Source organism: Somniosus microcephalus, chromosome 14 (genome assembly GCF_052327205.1).
Source record: "Somniosus microcephalus isolate GS21.2 chromosome 14, FLI_Smic_1.0, whole genome shotgun sequence".
NCBI classification, from domain to species: Eukaryota; Metazoa; Chordata; class Chondrichthyes; order Squaliformes; family Somniosidae; genus Somniosus; species Somniosus microcephalus.
This window is the reverse complement of record NC_141000.1, coordinates 113,597,233-113,618,288: the sequence shown is the minus strand read 5'-3', so window position 1 is coordinate 113,618,288 and position 21,056 is coordinate 113,597,233. Positions and strand designations below refer to the sequence as shown.

Here is a 21,056-nt window from a genome sequence, read left to right as displayed (position 1 = left end):
AATGACCCCAATGGAATATTGGTCAGAATGTTTGTTCTTCTGCTACAAAGAGAGAATGTGGGAAATCACCCCGCTGTGCTTATGATCTCGCTAGCGCATCACAGTCAGAGGTCAACAGAAGCTACCATCTGATTTTTAATATGCAGAAATTATTTATAAAATGAAAATTCTAGTAAAATAACATTAGTAATAGAATGATAAAGCTCTTCTATTGCAATATATATGGAGATTTATCAGCCGTGTGTGAGCTGCAAAATGGAGTGGTTTGGAGTCTAAAGTTTAAGAAAATCTACCCCTATATATCACACACTTCAAAATCACCCTGAAATGCATTATTCCTCAATAAAAACATCAGTCTTGAAATTATCCATTGGGATATCAGGGTACAAATGCTTAATATGTTCATCCAAAATTTAACTCTTTGCTATTTTAGTGGAGATGCCAACCGAGTTGGGTCAATAAGACCACTGGAATAGAGCAATTCCTGGCAAAATATTTAGACAACTTTTTCTCTGACTTGCAATGGTAATCAATTCCCCTGGGATCAGTTAACGTTTTTTGTTTACGTACTGGGGCTATCGCTAAGCCCAGAACAGGACCTATGACTGCTCTCAGCAGATGCAAATCGCATTGGGCATATCAGGGGAACTTTGGGTAGAATTCCAGGGAAAAGACAGGAACCCCACCCATCCCCCCACAGACACACCGCTAAACTGCTGGTTCCACATAACTGGGGCTGGCAGAAGAAACTCCTGCTTTTGCAGGCTCAAGATTTATGGAATTTCTGAAGTGGGATGGAAACATAGAAACATAGAAAAATAGGAGTAGGAATAGGCCATTCAGCCCTTCGAGTCTGCTCCGCCATTCAATATGATCATGGCTGATCCTCTATCTCAATACCATAGTCCCGCTCTCTCCCCAAACCCCTTGATGCCTTGGGAGATCTGGGATCTGACATAAATTGCAACCCCAACTCCACCCACCCACCCCCCCACTCCCATCACAATTGTGCCTTTTATACTTTTAACATTCCATACTATCCCATCATTCCTGGTTTAAACACTTCAGATCTTTACCTTTGCACTGTGTTCCTGGGTTTGCCGGATTGGTCTCCATAATTCCCTGGAAACAGCTGCAGGAGTAATTCCCTGGGGTATTCGTGCAGGCAGCAAAATCAGAGCACGTGTTGTTCCCAGTCTGACACTCATCAACATCTGAAACAAGAATTAGATTTTTTAAAAACAATCACTTGGAGCAAAAGTTACTTTAACCCAATGAATTAAAGTCTTGTTAAACCCAGGCAATATCCTACCTTCACATGTTCTTCCAGGTGTATTGGGGCTTGTGTCTGTGAACCCAGCATTACACTGACAGGTGTAAGTTGCATTCAATCTTATACAAGTTCCATTACCTGAACAGTCATTCAGCCCTGGCTGGCAGCTGTCTCTTTCTGTAGTAAGAGCAGATATGTGTTAGAAAATTGATTCGATTTGAAAACAACTAATAAATAATGGAGTTTCATGTGACCCCTCTTTCCTTACTTTACTCCAAGGTACATGTCGGCCTGGAATTTGCGATCGGGATGACGGTGAACTGTCAGCGTTCATCGTCATTTGCCTTTGAAATTGACCGTAAGTTTGGGATTCGGCACTTGCGCAGGCGGAAATCCCAAAGTTGCGGTCTGTCAATGACAGCTCCGAAACTGGCTGCTCTGTCACCGCCCCCACCATCCACCACTCCCGCCCACCCCTCCCCAAAGAGCCGGCAATCAGTGAAATCTCGTAAATCATTGGGCCAGCAATTCGGGTCGGAGGCTTCCCGCGGGTGCAAGCCCCCGACCTGCACTTACCTAGTGCGCCGGCCGTTGTGCTGTGGGCCCGCGTGGGATTCCGATCCTGGGCCTGCTCCAACTGCCGGCGCGCAGTGCTTGCGTATCCCAGGGGCGCAGTTAGTTCGAAGTGTCCCCTGGGATCACGTGGGCCATGGAGAGCCAATCGTAGCAGGGAATCTCTATTCATAGATTTGACAGGAAGACCTGTCAAATCTATGAATAGAGTTCGGCCCCAAAACATAACAAAAACTTCAAATACATTTTTTTTTAAATCACATTTTTAAAATAACTATAAATTACATAAAATAACTATTTTAAACAATAATTTAAATTTTTGAAAAAATTAATTACAGTTTTTAACGGGGCTAAAAATAAACCTTCCTTTCTTTAAAGTATTTAAAAATAATAAACCTGTGGAAAAAAATGTTTTACTTTTACTTAGTTCACCACTTACCTTGTTAAAAGCAGGCCTTGCGACTGCTTTTTAAAAGCGTAACTACTGGAGACTTACCCTCCTGGAGAAACGTGTAAAAAAAATGAAAGTTCCAGGTGTACGCGCTGTCTCTCCAGCGCACGCGTTCGACCTGTGAACCCCTTCGTTTAAGGGAACGGAAGTTCCGGTTTCCCGCGCATGCGCAGTGCATGCACGAAACCGGCACTTTTGCTGGGCCTACGCGTGAGTATCCAGCATGTATTCACCCGTGGGGACCCGAATTTCTGGCCAAGTGAAACTGATGAAAACTTCTGAGTACCCTGTTGAATTCCCCACTACAGTGTAACTGTAGTTTTAACAGTCTGTGAGAATTCTGCCATTTGACTGGCTGCTTAGACAGCCTATTGACGTCACAGCAGTTTGAACAAGGGGATCCTCATTAAGTTTTGTTGAATTGAATGGTAGGTCAGAAAACCCAAAGTACTCGACACAGGGATTGCGAGATCCCTTTGCGGAGCGTACTTCAGGGCCAGCAGTGAACGGCTTTGCTTCACTGCTGACCGCAAATTCCAGGCCATCATCTTCTAACTCTTAGATCTAGAATCATAGAATCATAGAAAGTTACAGCACGGAAGGATGCCATTTCGGCCCATTGTGTCCCGCCGGCCAACAAAGGGCTATCCAGCCTAATCCCACTTCCCAGCTCTTGGTCTGTAGCCCTGCAGGTTAGAGCATCCCAAGTGCACATCCAAGTACTTTTTAAATGTGGTTAGGGTTCCTGCCTCTACCGCTCTTTCAGGCAGTGAGTTCCAGACCCCCACAACCCTCTGGGTGAAGAAATTACCCCTCAAATCCCCGCTAAGCCTTTCACCAATTACTTTAAATCTGTGCCCCCTGGTTTTTGACCCCTCTGCTAAGGGAAATAGGTCATTTCTATCCACTCTATCTAGGCCCCTCATAATTTTATACACCTCAATAAGGTCTCCCCTCAGCCTCCTCTGTTCCAAGGAAAACAGACCCAGCCTATCCAGTCTTTCCTCATAGCTAAGATTCTCTACTCCTGGCAACATCCTTGTAAATCTCCTCTGTACCCTCTCTAGTGCAATCACATCTTTCCTGTAATGTGGTGACCAGAACTGCACGCAGTACTCTAGCTGAGGCCTAACTAGCCCCACTGCTCTTGTATTCTATGCCACAGCTAATAAAGGCAAGCATTCCGTATGCCTTCTTAACCACCTTATCTACTTGGCCTGCTACCTTCAGGGATCTGTGGACATGCACTCCAAGGTCCCTTTGTTCCTCTACACTACTCAGTGTCGTACCATTTAATGTGTATTCCCTTTCATTGTTAGCCCTCCCCAAATGCATTACCTCACACTTCTCCGGATTGAATTCCATTTGCCACTGTTCCGCCCACCTGACCAATTTATTGATATCTTCCTGCAGTCTACAGCTTCCTTCTTCAGTATCAACCACACAGCCGATTTTAGTATCATCTGCAAACTTCTTAATCATACCCCATATATTCAAGTCCAGATCATTGATATATACCACAAAAAGCAAGGGACCCAGTACTGAGCCCTGCGGACCCCCACTGGAAACAGCCTTCCAGTCACAAAAGTACCCATCAACCATTACCTTCTGCTTCCTGTCTCCGAGCCAGTTTTTAATCCAACTTGACACTTTGCCCTGGATCCCATGGGCTTTTAACTTCGTGATCAGTCTGCCATGTGGAACCTTATCAAAAGCCTTGCTAAAGTCCATATACACTACATCAAATGCACTATCCTCATCTACCCTCCTTGTTACCTCCTCAAAAAATTCAATCAAGTTTGTCAGACACGACCTTCCCTTAACAAATCCGTGCAGACTATCCTTGATTAATCCGTGTCTTTCTAAATGAAGATTTATCCTGTCCTTCAGAATTCTTTCCAATAATTATCCCACCACCGAGGTTATGCTGACTGGCCTGTAATTACTCGGTCTATCCTTTTCTCCCTTTTTAAACAAGGGTACCACATTAGCAGCCCTCAGTCCTCCGGCACCACACCTGAAGCCAGAGAGGATTGAAAAATGATGGTCAGGGCCTCTGCTATTTCCTCTTTTGCTTCGCTTAACAGCCTGGGATACATTTCATCCGGGCCTGGGGATTTATCCACTTTTAAAGCTGCTAAACCCCTTAATACTTCCTCTCTCTCTATGTTTATTTCATCTAGTATTTCACACTCCTCCCTCCCGATAGCAACATCTGCTTCGTGAAAACAGAAGCAAAGCATTCATTAAGAACCCTACCGACGTCTCCCGCCTCCACATACAGATTACCCTCATGATCTCTAATATGCCCTACCCTTTCTTTAGTTATCCTCTTATTCTCACTATATTTATAAAACATCTTTGGGTTTTCCTTGATTTTACTTGCCAAGAATTTTTCATGCTTTCTCATTGCTTTCCTAATATCCTTTTTAATTGCACCCCTGCACTTTCTGTACTCCTCTAAAGATTCTGGAGTATTTAGCCCTCGGTATCTGTCATATGCATCCTTTTTTTTCTTTATCCTACCCTGTATGTCCCTAGACATCCAGGGGGCTCGAGATTTGTTAGTCCCACCTATTTTCTTTAAGGGCACATATTTGGTCTGAACCCTCCGGATCTCCTCCTTGAAAACCTCCCAATGCTCTGACACTTTTTCCAGTCCACTATGGCTAAATCTCCTCTGAGCTTAGCAAAATTTACTTTTCCCCAATTTAGAATTTTTATTCCTGGTTTATCCTTGTCCTTTTCCATAACTACCTCAAATTTAAGAGAATTATGGTCACTGGCACCAAAATGCTCCCCCACTGATATGCCTTTCACCTGCCCAGCTTTTTCCCTAAAAATAAGTCCAGAACCGCCCCCTCCCTTGTTGAGCTTGCTACATACTGGCTAAAAAAGTTCTCCTGGATGGATTTTTGGAATTCCACACCCTCTATACCCTTCACACTAATTTTATCCCAGTTAATATTGGGGTAGTTGAAATCCCCTACTATTACTGCCCTATAGATTTTGCACTTCTCAGAAATTTGTCTACATACAGGAAACTTTGTGCTATCCGGAGGTGAGCTATCCGGCAATCTGGAGCCACTGGCAAAAATCAGCAGCCGTTTTTAATTCTTTTTGTTTGTTTTTTTTGCTTTGTTTGAACAGTCAAGCTGTGCAAGGTCTGTAGCTATAGCAACAGCTTCAGCTACAGAACTTTAGAGCCACACCCGAGTGTTTAGAAGCTGTTGCTAAGCAACAGTGTCTGTTGTCAAATACGGAGATAAGAACATCCGTATGTCTCAACATTAACTCTGGAGAGTACGGCACTTTTTAGGCAATGGCAGCAGCTCGGTCCCGTGGGTGCCGGATAGCACAAAGTTTCCTGTATTTGCTCTTCTATCTCCCTCTCGCTGTTTGGGGGTCTGTAGTTCACTCCCAGCAGTGTGATTGCCCCTTTTTTGTTTTTCAATTCGACTCATATGGCCTCGTTTGATGATCCCTCCAACATATCATCCCTCCTCACAGCTGTAATAGTTTCTTTAATCAATACCACGACCCCCCCTCCCTTTTTACCTCCCTCTCTATCCCGTCTGAAAATCCTGTAACCAGGAATTCTGAGCCATACCTGCCCCTCTTTCAGCCACGTCTGTGTAATAGCTATAATATCATAGTCCCAAGTATCTACCTGTGCCCTCAGCTCATCTGCCTTGTTCGCTATACTCCTTGCATTGAAGTATATACCATTTAGTACAGGCAAGCCTCCTTGTTGCCTACTATCTAGCCCTTGATTCCTCTGTCCTTCCAATTTACTTCCTGCATTTTTGTTTTCCAATTCCAATTTTTCTTCCCTCCCTATTGATTCTATACTTAGGTCCCCATCCCCCTGCCAAGCTAGTTTAAACCCTCCCCAACAGCACTAGCAAACCCTCCCGCGAGGATATTGGTCCCGTTCCCGGTGAGGTGCAACCCGTCTGGCTTGTAGAGGTCCCACCTCCCCCAGAAATGGTTCCAATTCCTCAGGAATCTAAAGCCCTCCCTCCTACACCATCTCTCCAGCCACGCATTCATCTGCTCTATCTTCCTATTTCTGTACTCTACAAAAATAAAACGGTTCCTGGGCAAATGTGTTAAGTCACCGTGAAACAGTTAGTACTATTTTCATATCGTAGTCAGATGGCGTCAGCCTTGGCTCAGTGGGAGCTCTCTCATTTGTGAATCAGTAGGTTACGCATTCAAGCCCCCATCCAGTATGACATTTCAGTGCAGTGCAGAGGGAGTGCTGCACTGTCAGAGGTGACATCTTTCAGATGAGACGATAAATTAAAGTTCAAGGGACTTCCCAGGTGGACATAAAAAATCTCATGGCACCATTCAGAGAAGAACATTGGAGTTGTCCTGGTGTCCTTGCCAATATTTCAGATGCATAAATCACTAGAAGTAGCGACACAGGTTAATAAGATCATAAAAAAAGCAAAAAAAGCAAACAAAGCACTGGGGATCATTTCTAGGGATATGGGGAGAGGTTTTCCACTGATACATTTGGCGCTAAAGAGCCTCTGAGGTGGCAAAGATGGAATCTTAAGCTGAAACGCCGCTTTAGCCTGCGTTTTGCACAAGACACCATCTTGGTAAAGGAGTTGAAGCTTGAGATAGGACCGGCTGCTCAAAGGATGGTTAAGGGGCTGGTTGCCACTTAAATTGCCTGCTAGTGCTCATTAACGAAGCTGCACAGTATTTTGGTGGATAGTGCTTGACCGAACGCCCTCTCCTAATAGCGACCAGCTGACTTGGAGGAAACAGGTCATTGCAGAGAATTTGGAGCGCTACTTAAAGGTATATTATCATTTACTGTTCACTTGCTGCTGAAGGTTTGAATAGGAGTTTTGAAACACATTGGGAGACTTTCTGGGACACTTGGGCAAGACTTCATCAACACTATCAAGATTTATTCCAGAAACTCACTGAGGACTTCACCTAAAAAGAGTAAGTGCTATGCTACTCTAGCTTATTGGACACCTTTTAGGAGTCACCAGCAGAAAGGAAGTGCTTGTCATCGGCATCTTGCTAGGGGTCCCCCTTGGTCTGCAGGAGGAATGGGAGGAGGACATGAGGCCAGGCAGGGGAGAACCCATTGCTGCAGGAGAGAGGGACTGGAGGAACAGTAGGGCGAGGTGGACTCCTTTCCCCCTCTGGGTACAGGACTTCCCTCCTCCTCTGGACCTCCATCAGGACCTCCAGTGCCACATCCAAGAACCTGTGCACCCTCTCCCTCGGTCCCGGAGACATCCTGAAATCTGCCGCTGTGTGTCAGCCAGGCCACTCCACACCTTCAATGGAAGTGGTTGAGTGGAGTCCAAATATACTGCTCCACGAAAATTGTGCCTAATCAGCGATTGAGTGCTAAACCTGCAGTTGTCTGATTTAGCACCTCCAGGCAAGTTTATATTATGGTAATCAGCGATTAGACCCAAAATTGCATGCTAATACCAGACTTTCAAACAGGCATATCTTATTGGCACAACACCCATTTAGCAGTTTTCACTCTTTCACCAAAATAACCCCATAAAAAGAAAGAAAGACTGGCATTTATATAGCGCCTTTCACAACCACCGGACGTCCCAAATTGCTTTACAACCCATGAAGTACTTTTTGAAGTGTAATCACTGTTGTAATGTAGGAAACGCGGCAGCCAATTTATGCACAGCAAGCTCCCACAAGCAGCAATGTGATAATAACCAGATAATCTGTTTTAGTGATGTTGATTGAGGGATAAATATTGGCCAGGACACTGTGGATAACTCCCCTGCTCTTCTTGGAAATAGTGCCATAGGATCTTTTATTTTGCTCTGAGAGAGCAGGCGGGGCCTCGGTTTAACGTCTCATCCAAAAGACAGCATCTCCGACAGTGCAGCACTCTAATGTCAACCTAGATTTTTGTGCCAAAGTCTCTGGAGTGGGACTTGAGCCCACAACCTTTAGGATTCAGAGGCAAGGGTGTTACCAACTGAGCCACAGCTGACATTCCATGGAATTGTAAAGCAGAGAAGTTATGTTAAATTTGTATAGAACCTTGGTTAGCCCACACTAGGAGTTCTGGACTCATTTTAAAAAGGATGTACAGGCACTAGAGAAGGTGTAGAAAAGATTGACAAGGATGATACCAGAATTGAGAGGTTACACCTCTCAGTTAAGTCTGGGGCTCTTCTCTGTAGAAAATAGAAGGCTGAGGGGTAACCTACAGAGGTCTTCATGATTATGAAAGGGTTTGATACGGTAGACATAGAGAAGATGATTCTACTTGCAGGCGCGACCAGAACTAGGATACATAAACATAAGATAGTCACTAATAACGTCAATAAGGGATTCAGGAGAAATGTCTTTACCCACAGAATGGTTAGAATGGGGGACTCGCGACCACATGGAGTACATGAGGCAAATAGCATAGATGTATTCAAGGGGAAGCTAGATAAGCACATGAGAGAGAGAGGAATAGAAGGATATGTTGATGGTGTTTGAAGGAAAGGGATGGGAAGGGGCTCGTGTGGAGCATAAACACTGGCATGGACCTGTTGGGCTGAGTGGCCTGTTTCTGTGCTGCAAATAGTTTGTAACTTTGTAAATGTTGAGGGAAGACATCATCTACTTATTAAAGTAGAAATAAAAGATCCCATGGCACTATTTGAAGAAGGGATATTTTTCCGATGTCCTGGCTGCATTCATCCCTCATCTAACACAACTGGAAGAGACTGTCTGGTCATTTATCCCAATGCGAGGCGCTAAAACATGGCGGAGAAGCACTATTGGTGCAAATACATGAACTAATTTCTCTTATTTGGAAGGAGGAGAGCATGCCAGGGGATCTCAGAGACGCCGTAATCGTGACCATCTTCAAGAAAGGTGACAAGTCCGATTGCGGTAAATACAGAGGAGTCTCCCTGCTGTGTGCCGCAGGGAAAGTCATTACAAGAATCCTCCTCAATCGCTTTCTCACAGTGGCTGAAGAGCTCCACCCAGAGACGCAATGCAGATTCCGCCTACTAAGGGGCACAATGGATATGATCTTCAACGCGAAGCAACTGTAAGAGAAATGCAGGAAACAGCGCCAACCGCTGTACATGGCCTCCTTTGATCTCACAAAGGGCTTCGACACCGTCAACCATGAGGGATTATGGAGTGTCCTCCTCAAATTCGGCTGCCCTCAAAAGTTTGTCACCATCCTCCACCTGCTTCACGGTGACATGCTAGCCGTGATCCTGACCAATGGACCCACCACAGACCCAATTCACGTACGGACCGGGGTCAAGCAAGGCTGTGTCATCCCACCAACGCCCTTCTCAATCTTCCTGGCTGCAGTGCTCCATCTCACCCTCAGTAAGCTCCCCGCTGGAGTGGAGATAATCTACAGAACAAACGGGAAATTGTTCAACCTCCGTCACCTCCAGTCCAGATCCAAGGTCATCCCATCCTCTGTCATTGAATTACAGTATGCAGACAACGCTTGTGTCTGCGCACACTCTGAGGCTGAACTCCAAACCATGGTCAACATCTTCACCGAAGTATACGAGAGCATAGGCCTTACACTAAACAGCCATAAGACAAAGGTCCTCTACCAACCTGCCCCCGCCACACAATACTGCTCCCCATTATCAAAATCCATGATGAGGCCTTGGACAACATGAACCACTTTCCATACCTCGGGAGCCTACTGTCAACAAGGGCAGACGTCGATGACAAAGTCCAACACCGCCTTCAGTGTGCCAGTGCAGCCTTCGGTCGCCTGAGGAAGAGAGTGCTTGAAGACCAGGACCTCAAACCCAGCACCAAGCTCATGGTCTACAGAGCAGTAGTGATACCCACCCTCCTGTATGCTTCAGAGACATGGACCATTTATAGCAGGCACCTCAAAGCACTGGAGAGGTGCCACCAATGCTGCCTCCGCAAGATCCTGCAAATCCATTGGCAGGATAGGCACACCAACATCAGTGTTCTCGCTCAGGCCAACATCCCCAGCATCGAAGCTTTGACCACACTCGATCAGCTCCGATGGACGGGCCACATCATCCGCATGCCCAATACGAGTGTGATGAAATATTCCATTCATCACTGCCTGTGACTGTGGTTGGTTTCAGTTTCACTTCCCTTACCTCTGTTCCGTTTCCTCACCATTGTATTGTACTATGTGTAGGGCTCCGCCCATACCTGGCCCATTGTATTGTACTATGTGTAGGGCTCCGCCCATACCTGGCCCCTATGTAAGCTGGCCCAGCCTGCAGCACATCCAGTACGGCAGAGCTCTGGATGGAAGATACCTCTCTCCTGTGTGTTACCTTCTAAGTCAATAAAAGCCTTGTTTTGTTTCGCTAACATCGAGTCTCGGATTTATTGAGGCACATCAATTTTATTGACTTAATTTTCAACACAATGGATCAACTCTTGAAACCCGAACGTTTGGATTTGGACCAGCATGCTTCGGACGCATCGGCACGCTTCGGACACTGGTTTATGTGTATGGAATTCTTCCTGGACAATTCCGCAGCCGTCAAAGGCGCTACGGACGCTGCGAGTATGAAACTCGGAATTTTGCGGAATTGGGTAAGCCACCGGGTTTACCCCCTCATCCAAGACGCCGACACGTACCCCGCCGCCTGCGACATCTTAAAGGCGCATTACCAGCAGCCTACGAATGAGGTGTATGCTAGGCATCTGCTCGCTACTCACGCACAGCAACCTGGGGAATCGGTGGAGGAGTTCCTAGGCACCCTGAAAACGCTTGGCAAAGACTGCAAGTGCCAAGATGTAAAAGCCGCAGTGTACACTGACGAGCTTGTTCGCGATGCCTTTATCACAGGCCTCAGCTCCACTTACATCCGGCAGAGACTGCTGGAAAAAACGTGATTGGACCTGAAACAGGCTGCGGACACAGCGCGATCCCTGGATGTGGCCCAGAGAAACTCGGACGCCTACTCTTCAGCCCGCGCCGTCCACGCGGCCACGTGTGCACCAAGGGCACCGCCATCTTGGAAGGCATCTTCCCCGCCCGGCAGCCCGACACCGTCGGGGCCCCGCTCTCCCCCCAGAAGCCCTACGACAGCCGCGACGCGTCGGGGACCCAACTGCTACTTCTGCGGGCAGCCAAAGCACACCAGAAACCTATGCCCGGTGAAAGGCACCACCTGCTTTAAGTGCGGTAAGAAGGGGCACTTTGGGAAGGTGTGCAGAGGGAACCCCGCTGGAAAACCCGCCACCGCCGCGTGTGCGTCGTGGGAGCGGCCATCTTGGACGCCATCTTGCCCGACCTCGTGGGGTCCGCCATCTTATGAGCAGACAGCATGGACGCCATCTTGTCTCGATCAGGGCCCTACAGTGGCATCGGTCACAGTGGACCAGACCAGGCCGCACCCGCTATCCAAATCAATGGTGGACATCGAGGTAAACGGGTGCGGGGTTAAATGTTTAATTGACAGTGGAAGCACGGAGAGTTTTATCCACCCTGAACTGGCACAACAACTCTCCCTAAAGGTGGTCCCTACTCGGGGTACCATCTCTATGGCTGATAAAACCCAGACATCGACCATTCTGGGTTACTGCACGGTACAATTGTCCGTTAACGGATCTCGGGCCCATTGAGGCACATCAACGAGACTCCCAAAAGAACGCACTACTCGGAGCCTCCTTGAAAAAGTGCAACATCCCCACCGACACCTGAGAATCCCTGGCCCAAGACTGCACAAAGTGGAGGAGAAGCGTCCGGGAAGGCGCCGAGCACCACGAGTCTCTTCGCTGGGATCAAGCGGAAGCCAAGCGCAAACAACGGAAGGAGCGCACGTCAACCCAAGCACCTCACCCACCCACCCCTTCAACTACCGTCTGCCCCACCTGTGACAGAGACTGTAGGTCCCGCATTGGACTCATCAGTTACCTGAGAACTCATTTTTAGCGTGGAAGCAAGTCATCCTCAGTTCCCGAGGGACTGCCTAAGAAGAAGATTTGTGGGTCCTTCCTATGTGCAAATTGGCAGCTGTGTTTTCCTACATAACAACTCCAACTACACTTTGTGAAGCACTTTGGGGTGTCGGACACGTATTATAAAAATGCAAGTTCTTTCTTTAGTTCATGGTTGCTGGATGGTCAGAACATTATCCCATCACTTTCAGGCTTGGGCTTCAATCCAGCTTTAAGGTTTTTCCTACACACTCTTGAGGTTGCAAGACCTCAAAAGGAAATGAGTCTTTGCAGTTACAATCCAGTTTCCAACAGGTGCAAGTCCCGTTCATAAAACTGTCGACAATGTGGCACAAACTGCCATTAAATTGAGAATCTCATTCAGAGATACTTTGAGAAAAGGAGTAGTATATGGAAACATTCACACAGTGCTTTTCTGGGTCAGGTTTAAGACAGACTGAGGAAAAATTTTGTTCGGTTGCTTTGTACTCAAAACCTCATCAACCTGGCGGGTATATTTTCTATGTCTGCTAATTCAAACGGAATGCTATTTATTACTGTTATTTTCTTTACCATTTTACAACAACAACAACTTGTATTTATATAGCGCCTTTAACGTAGTTAAATGTCCCAAGGCATTTCACAGTATTATAAGACAAAAGAAATTGACACCGAGCCACATAAGGAGAAATTAGGGCAGATGACCAAAAGCTTGGTCAAAGAGGTAGGTTTTAAGGAGCGTCTTAAAGGAGGAATGAGAGGTAGAGAAGTGGAGAGGTTTAGGCAGGAAATTCCAGAGCTTAGGGCCGAGGCAACAGAAGGCACGGCCACCAATGTTTGAGCGATTTTGTTGAAAATAGCAATGAGAATACTTCACCACTCTGTTTACAAAGTTACTAACACACAGAGACCACCAGTAATCATCTTCTGTTGTTAGGGCAGAGTAGAGGGAGAGTTGTTCAAAATCTGATCGTGTTATATCATATCTGGAAATGAGTAGCACCAACACAGTGTGAAAAGGAGAAATGTGCTTCATTCCTCAGGATTGGCATTTGGTGAGGCCAAATTTCAGCAAATACTTGAGCATCCGAAAGGCTAGGCTTTTTTGGAATATTGGAAGTGCTAATCTTGTCATGGAAAGTTTACTTGCAGTCTAAGCAAAGGAAAATAACAGCTATTAGGAAGCGGCAGCATTCAGGGAGGACATCTGAAACAAAAAGCAGTCAAAGCAAGTACAGAAGATTCAGAGAAGAACGGGAACCTGGAGTGGAAAAGTGTCAGCAAAGCCACCCAGTGCAGGTTAACGTTGAGCTCATGGTTGGCGGAGTTAGTGCTGGGGAAGAAAATAAGTCAGAATTATGGCCATTAGCTGTGTGCTAGAGGACTTGTAAGCCTGGCAGGTATATTTCCCATGCTCTCTATTTCCAACAGAATCATTAATGTGTTAGGATGGTTTGGCATAGGCATTTCAGAGCGCAACAAAACCTAAGGGCTTCAGAGGTTTTATGTTGATATCAATGGTGGAATATATTCAGAAAGAATCATTTTCCAAATCAGAACCACTGATCGCATCCACCATAGACTGTATTTACATTCCTTACATTATTTGATGCAATTCATGATGCTGTGATTTATTTTACTGATACGTCACTCTTCCAGAGTATTCGCCTGAAGAGGGCATAACTAGGCACTGAAAATTGATATAATTTTGGACAGTGCTCTAGCTCCTCACAAAAGTTAAAGTATAAAAAACTTCACATTTTACATTTTTAAAAAGTTTTTTAAACTGGATTTCTGAGTCTTGTCTGCCACTGACCATCCATTCTAGGCAACAGCAAGCCCCTGAGCTGGTGAGTATGATGCAGCTGAATTGTTACGTTGTGCTGATTGTTTTAATTCTGGAATTTGGCCTCACAGGATCAGGTTTCTTTCAATTAAACCTTGTCAATTTGGCCACCAAACTAAACATTAGTCAGGCCTTACACACTCTTCCTCCTCCCTGCAAAATCAGTGTGTTGGAATCAGGCCACATTGGACCATCTCCTACCCTAGTTCATTCTCTGCCAAAACTGCAGAACTCTTTACTTCAGGTTTAAGGTCCTCTTGACATCTTTGGGCTTTTAAAGCCAATCTTGGCGTCACCCAACCATGAGTGAACTTTGCCTTTTTTTTTACACTTTTTAGCCTTGATGGTGTCCTGAACGATGGGCGTTGGCCTTTCATTTAGCCTATTCAATCTAAAAAATACATTCTTCTAGATATTTGCAAAGTCCTATAAGGCCAGTGGTTGAAATGCTTGTGTTGGAATTCCTTACCTGCAATGCTTGTGTTCTGAAGGTCTACCTTGAACTGTTGACTGTTGTTTAAAGATTCAGTGAACGCTTCTATTACCCTGGTTGTAGGGACAGTCACATTGGTTGACACTATAATGTTAAAAGCCATAACTACACTGCCTGGCTTAATAGATGTAACTTCAATTCTCATTTTTCCACTCCTGATTAATTGCTGGAAACTTGGATTAAATCCGTTTACCACCTGAAATAGAAAACAGAAATCCATTTCTAACATTTGTCTCATTTTTCTCCCCGTGGAACATGATATCGCTAAAAGACTCTTAATATTGGAAGTTTCAAAAAGACAAGGCTTCCCACAGTCAGGCTGTAATCAAAGGCCTGCCGTAGGTGGGGTGCCCAGCCCTGCTCAGTGCCAGCTTTGTTTCAGTTGGCAGCACTTTCGTCTGTGAGTTGAAAAGTTGTTCTTTTCCACACCGCTTCGAGCATTTTCCTCTGTAAGTGACAGTGGTCGTACATTACCTCCACCCACATCTGGGCAGGTGTATTGTAACACTCGCGTGACACATTTTCCATCACCTGCTCAAACGTTGTGCCTAGGAATGCCAGCGTGTTCTTGGCCTCCCATGTAGTTGGGGCACTGGTGAAGGGTATTTAAGTTTTAAACAACAACTTAGTAAAACGTGCTAAGGCGCTTCACAGGAGTATTAAAAGACAAAATAATTTGACGCCAAGCCACATAGGAGAAATTAGGGCAGGTGACCAAAAGCTTGGTCAAAGAGGTAGGTTTTAAGGAGCGTCTTAAAGGAGGAAAAAGAGGTATCGAGGCGGAGAGGTTTAGGCAGGGAATTCCAGAGGTATCGTTGAACTATTATAATCAGGGATGCTCAAGAGGGCAGAATTAGAGGAGCGCCGCTATCTCGGGGGGTTGTGGGGCTGAAAGGGATTACAGAGATAGGGAGGGGCGAGGCCATGGAGGGATTTGAAAACAAGGATGAGAATTGTGAAAACGAGGCGTTGCGTAACCGGGAGCCAATGTAGGTCACCGAACACAGGGGTGATGGGTGAATAAGATTTGGTGCGAGTTAGAACTCGGGCAGCCGAGTTTTGGATGATCTCAAGTTTGCGTAGGGTAGAATGTGGGAGGCCAGCCAGGAGTGCGCTGGAATAGTCAAGCCAAGAGGTAACAGAAGCATGGATGAGGGTTTCAGCAGCAGACGGGCTGAGGCAAGGGCGGAGACGGGTAATGTTACAGAGGTGGAAATAGGTGGAAATCCTGATCAGTTAAATATGCCAAAGCACTTTATAAAAAAACTATTGTTTTTTAACTTGCCACCCAGCCTGAGGCCTCTGTAGCAGGTGATGCAGGCTTGCTGCATCCAGTATTCTACCACAGCCCGAGACACACTCTCCAGTAAAACAGGTAGAGAATGAAATATCGGCCAGGTTTGAACAAATTGGATCCATGTAAGCTCTTCTAGCCCATACAAAATTTGAACAAGCGGTCATTTTTACCAATTAAGGGCAACAGAGGAAAATAGGAAATGCAGGAGAAACTGTTTTACTAAAAGGGTGGTATGTATGTGGAACAGAATAGAATGTGCCCCACCAGTACTAAAACTCATGACTAATCACCTAGAGAAATGGACATACCAAAGGGTGTTCCATTGATAAGTGAATGCCATCAATGCTGGCAAGAGGTGGTGGAACAAGAAACCTTAATGAGTTTCAAGAAGGACCTAGACAGGTTCTAGTCAACAAATGGGATTTAGGGTTATTACAAATGCACCAAGAGAATACTGTGGATAACCAGACCAGATGGACAATAAGTCTTCTCCTTCCTCAACCTGTCACCATGTTCAGAGACCAATCCTTGTGCTAGAACTACTGCCATGACTAAGATGTGCCAGGATTCTGCCGAAGCAGAAAACTGGCTCTGTTGTCTTGCCAGCAATGATGGCATTCACTTATCAATGGCACACCCTTTGGTTTCTCTAGGTGGTTAGTCATGAGGAGTTTTAGTGCTGGTGGGGGGAATTCTATCCACTCAGTTGATATCACACGGTAGAATATTGGCAACGTATGAAATAATTATGAATGAAATTTACCTATTTGAACACAGGTGCTAACCTATTATGGGGAACAGCAGGGAAATGGAATGGAGCAGACAGTTTGAGATGAAGGGTTAGCAGCAGCACAGGTGCAATGGGCAGAATGGCCACCTTCTGTGCTACGATTTTTCTAATTTTCAATTGGTTAATATAAATGCTAAAATAACACAGAAAAAAATTCCAACAAACATATTAACACACTTTTACAAATATTGCACAATGCATTTTCAACAGCCAGCAACAAAGCTGGGAAATCTTTTCAAAATTTAATCCAGATGCACTGGCTTTTGAATATACCAGCAAAATACCATGATTTTGCTAATGGTGAGTCTATAAATGAAAATTGCTTTGATACTGACTTAATTGTTTCAATGATCCATTGCACATATATGTTTTAAATATGAAAACTTATATATTATTTAAAAATTAGTCGTTCTCCCTTGGCTTTGCACATAGGAGCTCAATTTTCACCTTTGGGAGACTGATTAGCAAGGCACAGATGCTGATCGCCCGAACCCGCGTCAAAGAGGCTGCTCCGATTTTGAGGCACTGCCCTCATTAAGATCGGACCGGCGAGCCGCAGGGTGACGAATGGGATTGAGGCCTCCCAATATCAGGCTGTCCCAGCCCCAAGCAAGGTAAGTACGGGGGTGGGGGGTTGTGGGTTGTTCACGATCACGGTGGGCAGGGTCACGGGCTGGCAGCGGTCCAGTGACTCCTGCTTCTCCAGGCCTCACAAAAATGAATCCAAACTGACCTTGCCTGGGCCTTTTCTGCTCCATCGCCCGCGGAACTGGTCCGATTGTCCACGGCGCACATTCCGCCCAGTTCCGACCTAAAATGGTGATTGGGGTCCTGAGGCATGCGAGCGCTGCGGGCGACCGGCAGTAAGCATTGGTCTCCTCAGCAGTGTTAATAGAGGAATAAGGTTACCAACCCCATTTTGAGGCACACTCTCGTCTGATGGGAGTAAAGTGGTGACCCCATCCCCCATCGTATCTAGCCAGTCCTCCTGGCAGGGAGTTGTGAGTCAGGCGAACAACAAAAGGTCTTTGTTACAGAAAGTACCCAGAGCACGAACAGCTGGATGTAAAAAGCATTGAATTGGGTTGCCTCATGTGCCACTCAGCATGGAAGAGAAAAAAGTAGAATCAGAAGAAATTCCTCATATCTAATCATTAAATTTCCCTATAAAATTGTGACTAGTGTATCCCGCTCTTCTATTTGTCCGACTCATCCCTGCTTTTTGTTTTCCCATCTTCACTGAATAGAATGTGCCCTGTGGGTAGGTTATGATGGAATGCCCATGATTTAGTGATTGCTATCACTGTATATTGTTATCCAAATACAAATTAAAAAATGCATCAGATAGAGGAGAGCAATGAGCTGTGAGGACTGTTGGCCAGAAATTCAAACACCCGTCAGCTACAATGCAAGCTACTTTAACATAGATTTGGAAATCACACAAGTAGAAAAGGTAGCACAGAATGTTCTTATATTTGCAAGAATATACACATGGCAGCGTGTACTTTGTTGACACAGGAGGCAAAACGAAAGATCTGCTCCATAATAAAGGACAATTGAAGCCTCTGCAGATCGACCTAATTCTACATTCTCTTTTCTTGATAATTCTGACCGATTATTCCTATCCTGTAAGAAATTACTTACTTCATTAGTGAAATTCTTTACAAATTCTTTGTATTTCGTGCTTTCTTTGTCTTTAAGTTCTGCTGTGAACTCCACATTTGTAATTCTTGTTGACCCTTCCAGTACATTGGCAACTTTGGAGAGAAAATAAATTATTTGGTGAGAACATCTTAATCATAATTTTCATTAATGTTGCTGTAGTTTTAGTTTTAATGGCAATGTAAATGCTGTAACTCAGGCTGTGGCTATTTGTGCAAGAGTCAGTATTGTAATCTCAGAGACAAGACTCTTTTGTGGTCACCTGCGGATAGGAGTAGTCACCTTTGACTCTAAGCACCCCAAACTGTGAAATCTACTGTACTGTACCTTGGCTTGGACTTAAGAAAGGGTTTGATTAATTTGGGACGAGAACAAAGCATACAACTGAAGTTAAATCAGCCTATTGTGTTAAATATTTCAGGACATGGCCAGGTGCAACAATCATGGGATTGAGAGTCCAATTTTTTTTTCATCCATCGATAAGAACGTAAAGAAATCCGGGGTGAGAAGTGGCCATTCAGCCCATCAAGCCCAATCCTTCCAAAACCCATGTATGATTATTCTACCATGGATTTCCCCCACCCACTTCCTAGTGTAATTTACATCAACTATTATGTGCAACACTGCAGAAAATGTACATATGTTATAAAGGAGCTTTTCCACACTTCAAGCACACCCAGTTTGAACTGGAGTCCCATCCAAGCTGTAAACAATGTTAACCAGTATTTAAAATGATGAATCAGCCCAAGTCTGGATTAACCTGGTGCACCTACACCAATGTTGTGTCCTCTGTTTTTACAACTAATGGTTAGCAGGGACACGCTGTGGGAAGATAACCGTAGCGTAAGCCTGTGAACGTACCCGTCCTGACGGTTTTAGCTATTGTCTGCTGCTGACCGCAAGTCCTTGTTGATACAGCAATCTCGTATTCAATGCTGGGCTCGAGCTGGATAAAATCTGCTGCTTTTTGCTCAGTTTGACTTTTATTCACACTGACACTCCCCTCGGAGATTGTGACATCGAAACGAGGCTTTTTGAATGCATTGTTAGTATCCCAGGTAATGGAAATTGCCTCACTGTCCACCTTTGTCAAAATAATACGAAGGAACTTCAGTGGTACTGTAAAAAAAAAAGCTTCTTCATAATCAAGCATCAGCATCTTAGTACGTTCTGTTTTAAATACATTGACATGACATTATATGACAACTTTCTGGGAAAAGGAACTGGAGAGGAATAACTGTTGTCTCTAGCAATGAATGGGTTGGGTTCATAGATCAGAATATACACTGTGGTGAATTTTTCCTGTTATTATGATAAAAAAATTAGACAATAATGGAAAACATAAGAAGATATGGAAAAGGAAAAGGGCAGTGGTCCTTCGCCCCAAAAGGCTACATTAAATAATAATAGCCCACTTTCCTTCCCTGGAATTTCCACAGTGCCAATGGTTCACGTTTACATACAGTAATCAAATTCCTCCATTTATACTTATCCCTGTAACTCTCAATCTCACACCTGAAATACTGTCATTCTTGTTTCAGTTCTTCCAGTTTTCACTCCTGAAAATGCTGACTCATACTGGGATAGGAGAAACCTTTCACCCTTTCATGGTCAATGTGTGGTCGCTCTCTGGTAACTTGAGTAAGTGGTTGCTCCTCATATTAACCTGCACATATACACGCACTTCCTAGCAGAAGACACTGGATAGCAATTAGTAGTGGGAAACATGGCTGATTTTCTCCTTCCTAGGCAAGGGTGCTGAAGTCAATTATACCACCCCTACAAGTGGCAGTGTGGTTCAGTTGCTAATACTGCTACTTGTAAAACAGATGGTTATGCGCTCAAGGTCGACCCCAGTACTGTAGGTTCACATACTAATGAAATACTGAGGGAGTGCTGCATTGTTCGAGGTGCTATCCTTGCATTAAACTGCCAATTCAAGTTGTTCTGGTTATTAAAAATTCCATGGCACGATTTTAAGATGAGTAGGGAGTTCTCTGATGTTCTGACCAATGCTGCTCCCTCAACAAATACCATCAAAATAGATTAATTGCTCATATATCTTAGAATTACATCTTACTGTACTCAAAATAACTGCTGTGTATGGTTACTTAACAAGAGTTACTACATTCATTGTAAGTAAAAAGATTCACGACAGGGCGCTACAGATAAGTAAGTCTTTCAAAGGGCTAGAAATTCATTATAGGCCAGGAATGGGCGGCGTCAGTAGAAACGTTGGAGAATTAGCGCCAAGCGCTAATGCTTTAGACTGCATGCAAAATTCGTACTTCCTGCTCAAAAAAATGATTGGAGTCCTAATTCAAGTCTTAAAGCCCAAGCTCGTTGGCATTTCGCTCAAAGGGTGGACGAATATCAGGTGCAGTCTAATCGCAAGTCATGATTGCCACAGCTTTTTCAGTACTTAATGGGGAGGTTCGTTGATGCAGAACCTCATTCTCAGCATTGCTGGCTGTGCAGCTGCCTCAGCAAGCAGAAGCAGGTCAATGAGAAGGAGCCGGAGGACTGAACCAAGTGTACTGATGGAAGATCCACGCCCCAGGTAGACAGCTCGCAGATTCTGCGATCAAGCATTGGAGGCGTTGGTGTTCACTGTGGAGAGATGGAGGACGGTGCTCTACCCGGCAAGAGGCCGCTAGTCTTCTGCACCATGTGGAGGGAGGTAGCGCAGAACGTCTCGGGCAGCACTGTGGTCCCCAGGACCCACACACAGTGTAGGAAGAAAT

General features: G+C 45.1%; 1 protein-coding gene across 1 annotated transcript in view; it reads right to left on the bottom strand.

Annotated features, from left to right (window-relative positions):
• LOC147107863 (uncharacterized) overlaps positions 1-21,056 on the bottom strand; it is a 308,464-nt gene that overhangs the window by 225,387 nt on the left and 62,021 nt on the right. The window contains 5 exon segments of the mRNA XM_086006083.1: positions 1,077-1,214; positions 1,313-1,450; positions 14,540-14,759; positions 18,295-18,407; positions 19,174-19,431. Of these exon segments, the coding sequence (XP_085862209.1) occupies positions 1,077-1,214; positions 1,313-1,450; positions 14,540-14,759; positions 18,295-18,407; positions 19,174-19,431 (867 nt within the window).